General features: G+C 40.6%; 1 protein-coding gene across 1 annotated transcript; it reads right to left on the bottom strand.

Moving 5' to 3' along the window:
* Positions 1–1673: 1673 nt before the first annotated feature.
* LOC121673483 (transmembrane protein 14C-like) lies at positions 1674–7220 on the bottom strand. The gene is made up of 5 exons (XM_042046813.1): positions 7113–7220; positions 6826–6909; positions 4305–4406; positions 2442–2529; positions 1674–2251 (listed from the first exon to the last, which is right to left on the bottom strand). Exons 2-5 carry the CDS (start codon positions 6899–6901, stop codon positions 2194–2196), a joined length of 324 nt encoding a protein of 107 aa, XP_041902747.1. The 5' UTR covers positions 6902–6909; positions 7113–7220; the 3' UTR covers positions 1674–2193.
* Between the last annotated feature and the right edge of the window lie 1517 nt (positions 7221–8737).

Here is an 8737-nt window from a genome sequence, read left to right as displayed (position 1 = left end):
CTTACTTTACGAGTTATTTTAGCAGTTCATTTCCCAAAAATAACTAAATCACTCTTTCCAAAATCCATGTACAAGCTGACTCATAACATGAAGTTCCACTCAAGTCATGGCATAGCCACAGTGGATTTAATGCAAAAGTAATTATCTCAGTTTACATAGAGACCACTCACAGTGGAAAAAACCCCCAGAAAGAAATCTTTTAGAATTAGCTAACAATCAAACTAAAAGCAGGAACAATCTGGAGAAAGGATGTTCATGTCTTTAATTCTTGAACGGCTCTAGAAAATTCTGTATCAGTGATGGGATTTTCTATTCAATGACACAGGGTGATTTAAAAATATAAAAAGGTAATTACAAAACTTCTGTTAGATTTTGCTTCAAGTATGGCCAAAAGAGACTATGATTTAACTGAGACTAGAATTTCAGATGTGCTTTAACATGTTGCTCCCTGCACATTCATCCTGTACAGATGAGGCTATTTACAGATTAAGTCCCTGGAAACAAGATAGGTTACAATATGCAATATATTCAAAAACCTGGAATTAATTTGATAACTTTTGCTAAAAGAATTGGTAACAGACAGCATGACTGGCCCAACATCTAAAGATCTGCTTGTAATTACTACTTTCTACTACAGCAGCCTCCAGTCTACTACCATATGGGTGGCCATTGATCCACAACAGTAGAAAAGTCACTTTGACTCAATACTACTAAATGCCATTTTCAGAAAAGGAAATACAGGTGTTGAAGTGACCAACAAAATGGAGCAATTATGTAGTTTGGTATTTGCTTTATGCAGTTTGAGGCAATTTTTACAAATTCCTGTAAACACTACAAAATGGAAAGTGTGTAAGATGGAAGTTAATTTAAACCTGCTTTGCCATGATCATGTTAAGCAGTTGACAAGGTTCTGATATCATCAGTGCTATAAAGGTCCCAAAGTAAAATCTTAAATAGTCAATACATAAAATATCACTTTAAAATAAAGGTACACACTGTAAGAATCTTAATTTATCAATAATAATGTATCACTAAAGAATAAGCTGATAAAGGATTTTCTTTCACACATTTCTTGCCTCTCCCTTCCATCACAGTGCTAAGCCCACGTTAGCTGTGCCTGCACCAATAGAGCTGCAAGAGCCAGTGCAGGAGAAGCAGTCAAGGTTGGAGTGACAACAAAAGCACCAGATGGCACTGATGCCTCTTCCACACTTCAGTCCTCAGGCATCCCAGCAGAACAAGGAACCCTCCTGACTCCAGGGTTTCCTAATAATGACAGATTTGAAGAGGCACAGCCACTCTCCTAAGAGATAAAAATAAGATGCTGATACATTCTATTGTCAAATAAGCCTGTAAGATCAGAATTACATAGTGTTAGGGTATTTTATTCCAGTTATACAGTCTAGATCACATTCAACTGTTCAATTAGCTTAATTAATCGCTTAATTCATCCACGGGGTAAGTCCCTTTCAACCAACTTTTTTAATGCAGTGTTAATGAAGGCCCCTAATTTAATCTTCTGTCCCTCCATGTATAAAGTGATTTTTACATATCATTGAAAGACAGCCCTTGGATACTAACAGTCCACTCCAAAGACCTCCACTGAGAAAACAAGGTGAAAAAAAGTACCCCTGTCTCCAAACACAGAAATTATACAAAAAACCCATGCCGAATAAAGGTTTGTAACAGATTTTACTTATAGAAAAGCATCATTTTAGCATCATTTAACAATAAAAAGGCAAGATCTGTTTGACATTATAAAGACATGGTATATCAATTCAGAATGCAACGGGTAAAGCACGCTGTAATACTCAGTATAAAAGGTCTGAGATACACTATTGTATTTAGCCACTTACTCCTGGTGCCTCTTTGTAGATATTTTCTTAATTACAGGTTCTCTCTGCTTCATACATGTCAGCAGTATATTTTGGAATATACAAACATGGAAGCGTTAAAATACATTGAAACATGTCTGGAAAAATCAGAGCCAGGACCCATTTCTCTCTATACACATACAGCTCTATCTGATCACTGGAACAAATGGCACCTTGTATATAAACTGTCTGTTCCCCTTACATAAAAATGAGAAAAAAAAGTCTTGATACAGAAAATTTTTCCATCTTCTCACTTCTTCATTCATGCAACTTCATTATCAGGTTTCGTTTTCCAAATATTAAGATGTAAAATTAACAGTTACTTATCCTGGGGCTTTTCCAGCATCTTCAGTGCTAATCTTCCAACCATTAGCAAACTGTAAAAGGGGAAAAATAATATAATTAAACAATAATAACAACAATTTGTCAATTCATTTTCAAATATTTCACGTAAGGGGTGCACTGGAAGAAAAATGATACACAAAATATGGTTCACTCTGTCTCAGCTTAATTAAGCAAATAAGAAATCACACACATGAGGTTAAAAAAAAGTATACTGTATTGTACCTGACACCAGCAATTAGCCCTGCAGGCATGAATTTTCTGGAGTTGTAAAATCTTGTTCCCATGACGGCAGTCAGTGCTCCAGAGGTAACTTAAAGGAGAGATTGCACAGTTCAGTCAGCAGAGATGTGTGTATGGGAGAAACACAACAGAATTCAAAAGTAACAGAACAGAGAGAAGCAACAGCATCAAGTAAAAAGAGAAACAGGGTTACTTCACTTGACGGACTAAGAGAGTCAATAAAATTGTGTAAATTTTAAAATGCCTTAGTTTGTAAAGAGTAAGTATTCTACATCAAGCTCTAGCAGACAGTGTACTCCACATGCTTCTGCACATACTCCTCAAATTTGTTTTTCCAAATGTGCTCTTTTTGAGACTGGAAATAATTTATGATACACTGCTCTGGAACTCAGTCCTTCCCCACACAGGGAAATCATGAAAGTTGTCCACATAATTCCCCCACTTCTCAAAAAAGGGAGGGAGCATTTTCATGTCTAACTTGTAGCAATGTTCTAAGAATGAGCTAATTTATGTTTTCAAAAGACTTCAAAACGAAGTGTGCCAACCATCAGAGTTAAAGCTACTGTCCCTGACCACTTGACATACAGATAGGAGCCAGGTAGTTTCACTCAGTAAAATAGAAAGGACAGTCCCTGGAACATGGTATCTCAAATAAAGACTGAATGCTAAAAAAAAAGTAAGGAAAACATACACTGATGAAATCCTTAGCCTTAATATGCATCTGCTACCCAGTGGTAACAGCTACACACAACATGTTGTTCCAACAACTCTTTTATCCTCTACTGTTGCTTCTATGTGATGACTGGTCCTGCAGGATCCAGTTCATCTTCAGTCCTAACCATGGCATCCTTCCTCCTTAACACCAGCCTAAATATTGTAATTGATGTCTTCTAATCCCACGTAAGGAGATATGTAGGAGACTGGGACTGTAGTCTAATACGCAATGGAATTTTGTTTCAAACAGCACTAGAACACATCTTTTCCAAAAACTTTAAAGCATGAGAAGGACGAAAAGACTCCATACACGACTGAGTTACAGAAATGTATCTGTCTCTCCTATTTGGGAAAACATTTGACCTCACACTTCTTAGGCTCACTGTATTTGCAGAGTATTCCAGTTATTAAGGCTTGACCACACACAGCTTTTGGCCTGTCCAGTAGGTGTGGAAGTGGACTGCCTGTAAACAAAGCTGAAGTGGAGGAAATGCTGGGCCTTCCCCTTTCACTTCTGATTTTCACATGTCAAAGATGCTATGTCACTGCTTCAGTAAAAAATGCTATAGTCAGTGGTGGCTCTTTAAATACTGACCAAGCAGTAACTCTCCACAGTTACCTTCTCAAATCAGGGGGAAGGGAAGCTCCAATTCTGAGAAGGAAGAAACAGCATTACTGAAGCTTGCTTCTCTCTCAAACCTCCCCAGGCATCAACACCTTTGTAATTCCACATATTTGTCATATATAAAAATAAGCCAGTCACAGTCTCTGCCATTTTCTTTGATAATAAAATAGTCTGCTAGGGGTATGGTCAGTCTGAAGGGGAATCTCACTTCCCAGAATTTTCCAGCCTCCTGCAGGATGCTCAAGGTAGGAGGATCCAGCCAAAAAGAGGGTACACAGGGGTCAGAAATCCACTTATTAGCACTTCCCTTGCACTATGATCCTTCATACACATCAGTATGAGACAGATGCATGCTGGCAGCCACCAGTTCAGCAAAGTTTAGACAGAACTGAAATTAGATTTGTAACACTATCCCTGTTTAACTCTTCTGCAAAGACTTTTAGGTACTCATTCAAAATATATAGGCTAAATATAATCTTTTCTAAAAAAAATTTTAAATTACTTACTCAGAGAAACCCAAACGTTATTTGGATTCTGTGAGACCTGATAAGCACCCAGTCCAGCCAAACTCCCAAAGAAAAGACCAGCAGCTAGTGATGGAACACTACCTGAATAAGTAGAAGATAATGCATTTATTAGAAACTTTAAAATTAACTTGGTGAGCAGCTTCTTTTCGTAAAACACCAACAATAATAAAAAAAAAAAAAATGGGCATTCATCATTCATCGTTATAAAGAAGATTAGAGAAGGGTTTTTGTAAGATATTGAGACCATGCTGATCAGCACCAAGAAACAATCCAATTACTCTTGCATAAGATACATACTGCATTAGTATTTAGTTCTCTAACAGCAAAGACATTAATACACTTATGATTGAAAGAATAGTGAGAAATACAAAATAATTGGTGTTTTCCTTGCACAAACTGAAGCATGCTGTTTCAAAACAGTCTTATGAAAATTTCTTGAGGGGCAGTAAAGTAGATGGATTAAATTGTAAGGATTTAAGATCAGAAAAAAAGGACATGTGGGTGGAATTGGGCAGGAAGGCATTCAAAGAGTTGCCAAGGAACAGGGCAGAGTTGAACAAGAGGTCATATCTCCTAAGTACAGCTGAGATTTGATCCAAAGGTAACTACAGACTTTGGAAGAAGGTTCCCTGGACCCATCTAAACTTTGAATCAAGTCCTCAGTATAAATGATAATCTCAAACTACCAGAAAATAAAGAATACCACCTCTAAATTGGTGATTTATAGAATATACCAAGTAATGAAGTGGCATGATCACTGTGAGTGGTGAAAGCCTTCTATAAGGCTAATGGTACTGAAGCTGGTTCTTTACATATTCCATTCTGAGGTCACCTTTCAAAGACTTGAGATTGAAAAGCTAATCTGATAAAGATCTCCTCTCAATGTTACAGGAGGACTGCATATTGCTTCCAGAAAGTAATCATTCTTTAGTCATCAACAAGGTTGCTGTAGTATTGCTTTATATCCTGCTTCTGGTATAAAAAGAAGGGACAAAAATGATAGAAAGCACCTGATATACTTGTACATGTGCAAGGAAAAGATGCACTCTCTAGTAGGTGGCTGCTTTACACAGAGTATGGGTTACCAAATTTGCGGGAGCTACAATGCTTTCCACAAGCCTGTGAAGCAAGAAACATCTATCATATCCCTTGAATTTTACCTCAAGGCACTGTTTAAGGAGCTATGACACATACACTTCCTAGAACACATTACCTCCAGCTCAAGAAATTCCTATGTCTCAAAACACAGGGACCCAGAGAACTTGCTAAATGAAGACAGAAAAATTTATCAATCAATCAATAAATCATTCACTCACTCACTCTTTGATTGCCATGTTCTCATATTCTTCCAAATGCACCTACTACTGCCCCCTGTCTGTGTGGGTAAATAGACCTGGTTGTAAAAGAACAGATCACCACTTAGCTCTAGGCATGAAAGTTCCATTTTCTTTTGGTTTCTCCAAGAAATTAGTAAGGATACAATAGCTCCTTTGTATGGTTTTTTTTTTCTCTCTAGCAGTCACCATATGAGTTTCTCATTCAAATGGTTCCCCATTCAAAAATCCTGTGACCTGGATTCCCTCGCCTGAGCATAACCACATCCACCCAATCAGGTTCCAGAGGCTTGAAAGACACCTATCCTTTCATAATGGCCTCGGAAAAATACAGATGCAATTAGTTACTTAAGTCCTCAGTATTGTCCCTTCTGTCCTAAACTCCACTCACAACCCAAAGGATAAATCAAGCCAATGGAAAACAAACTGGAATAGGCACTAGCATCTATGTAGTCAAATGCACTGGTAAGAATCTTACTGACTTCAGCAGTGCCTCTTCCTATCATAAAAACTAAGACGGCTTAGGGATTTTCAAAGCTGGAAGAGAGAGTGTTGCAGCAGGAATGAATCCCCAGTTCTGTCTGGAGGAGGGCTAACTCAGAAAAAGGCCAGGAAATGAAAGCAGTAGGTCAGAGGGTAAGCTTATGATGCAGAGCCCAGAAGAGGAACAAGTTTAAGGACTGATTTGCACTGTTTAGCTCTACTTGGAGAAAAGATAGTTCTGCAAGCCCTCTGCAGCTTGCAGTATACTGTTATCATCGAAGATTAAAATGGGAATAAATCTCTTAAGGGGGAAAAGGGTGATTTATGTCATTTGTAGATACAGAACACTTACAGAATGCTTGTATTTTTAACAGCAGGGAAAAAGCCTTTCTGAAGCAAACTTATGACAGTTCATCTAAAGAGCACAGTGCAGATATCAGCATCCACCAGAAAGCAGATTATAGCCTTATCAACCCAAAGCACCAGCTCAACTCAAAATCCACCACACCCCAACAGCAGCAAGTTACTAGCACATGGCACAAACCGATAACATTTACATCTGGGTCAACTTCGAGATAGGAGGCTTTCGTAAAAAGCTGCCCAGCTCCCACCAAATTACTGGGGAGAGGGAGAAGCAGGTGGGAGGAAAGGGGGAGGGATAGAAGCACCTTTCGGCGCCCTACCTGCTTTTGCGTAGCCAATGAGCCCTCCTGATGCCACCAGGGCGGCGTAGCCAAAGCCGAGCCAGTCCACTGCCATGCCGAAAACTGGAAGAGAAAATTGGGGTGAGGATCAGCACCTCTTAACCTTTTTCAGGGGAGGAAAAAAACAAAGCAAAGCATTTTGCCGTGGCGGGCTTTTCCACGAGCAAGGCCTGCCTAAAGGCTAAGCTCTGAAGCGAGCCCAGGAGATGAAACCGGCTTTGTTAGGAAGGCAGCCCCGGGGGCACATGGACACTGCGGGGTCTCACCTGCGCGGCGGCCCCGCTCCGCAGCACCCGGGGCGGAGCAGGCGGCGGAAGGGGAGGCGAGAGAGACACGCACCGCCCAACGCTTCCCTTTTCCGGCTGTTCTGAGAAAAGGGAGCAAAAAGCCAAGCACAAAACCCAACCGAAAACCCACCCAAGAGGCAGGGCAGGGTGCGCCCCGCAGCCCGGGATTGCGGAGGAGGAGGAGGTGCTGGTGCCTTCCCACCTACTTGCAGAGCTCCCGGGAATCCCCCGGCACGGCGGGAGGCGGGGGTCGAGGATGCTCGAGCGAGCCCTGGTGCCTACAAATGACTCAGTACAGACCAAGTTTTGTGCTCATGTTCAGTGAGGGGCAAAGCTCCCGCAGAACTGCAGTAGTGTGCACCCAATCCATCCTAGTCCTGATCCAAAAGTGAGGTTACGTGGTACAGCTGAGAATTTGGGGTTGGGTTTTGGTGTAGCATGAGCTACAACTCTGGGCAGCCTACAGGCTGCTTCTAGCTTTGATCAGTAATTTCAGTATAGCTCTTGTATGGAAGATGTAGAGGATTTCCAGGACCTCCGAATTACAGGCTAATGCAACAGAAAAAGGAGTCTTCTGCTGTAGAAGTTATGCAACAGTGGGAGATGGGAAAGCATCTTGTAAAGAAAATGTTTGCCTTTTTTTTTTTTTTAATCTGGAAAAATGTAGAGATGTTTCTAACTACCTAAAAAGCTAAACTTTCTCTTTTCCGAGCTCCGAAATGGACTTCGTTAATGTAAATGATCCTCCATGATTTTACTCCAGTTGTCCATGCACTTATCTCCCATGGATGTTTCACCATATAAAAAGGAAAAGTACTCCTGTAGCCAGATCCCTGAACTGAGGGGCTTAAATTCCTCTTCATAATAGAAGGCATAAAACATGAGAGGCCTGTACTTTCTGCAAAACACAATTTCCCGTAGCTGCATTTCAAAGTTTCCCATCTTTATGAATTAGCCTAATGGTCAGAAAGTGGGGAGCAGTTTAATTCCTTTGTTGGCCTAAGTGCTTTAAATAGGAATCTCCTCCCTCCGTGCAAAGTGCCACAACCAACACATATCTAAGCTATACTGGATGGGGGTTTCCTTTTCCATTCGAGCTGTGTAATAGCTATGAAGTTCAAGCTTCCCTGGGCTCTGCTTTGTGATCCAGCACAGGAATTCCCCAAGAGGGGAAACAGGAAAACTGGAAGAAATCCACAGCTACTGGAGCTATTGAACTCACCTGGGGCTCAGCTGAGATGCTGCTCACTGAGCTGTTGTTTCTTGCAGCTATGGCTCCATCTACTCTCCCAGTGTCATGTACACCCATCCCTTCTGACAGGGACAGCTTTCTCACTGCTGACATCTCCTCTCTCTGCACTGCTGCCTCACCTCTACCATTCTAAACAGTTCCCTGAAAACCAGAATGGAAAATGTGCTGAAAAGGAAGATGTACACAAAGATACAACAAAAAAAAAACAAACTGCCAGGTATTCATTAGTAGTAGAATATTCACTCAAGGTATAAAAAATATGGGTTTTCCCCTAAGGACTGTTCTTCTCTGTCTCCAGGTCATAAATCGTTCTGAGTCTCATGAGATGCATAATTCTTTGTTACTACACAGG

Source organism: Corvus kubaryi, unplaced genomic scaffold, assembly GCF_017639235.1.
Source record: "Corvus kubaryi isolate FWS band 111438036 unplaced genomic scaffold, C.kubaryi_AGA036_p1.0 65455, whole genome shotgun sequence".
Lineage (NCBI taxonomy): Eukaryota > Metazoa > Chordata > Aves > Passeriformes > Corvidae > Corvus > Corvus kubaryi.
This window is presented reverse-complemented; position numbering and strand designations above follow the sequence as displayed.

Coding starts and splice junctions, on each gene's coding strand:
- LOC121673483 (XM_042046813.1), bottom strand. CDS start 6,901: ATGGCAGTGGACTGGCTCGGCTTTGGCTACGCCGCCCTGGTGGCATCA. Junction 4,407..6,825: donor CATTGGCTACGCAAAAGCAG/GTAGGGCGCCGA, acceptor CTACTTATTCAG/GTAGTGTTCCATCACTAGCT. Junction 2,252..2,441: donor GGGCTAATTGCTGGTGTCAG/GTACAATACAGT, acceptor CCCCTTTTACAG/TTTGCTAATGGTTGGAAGAT.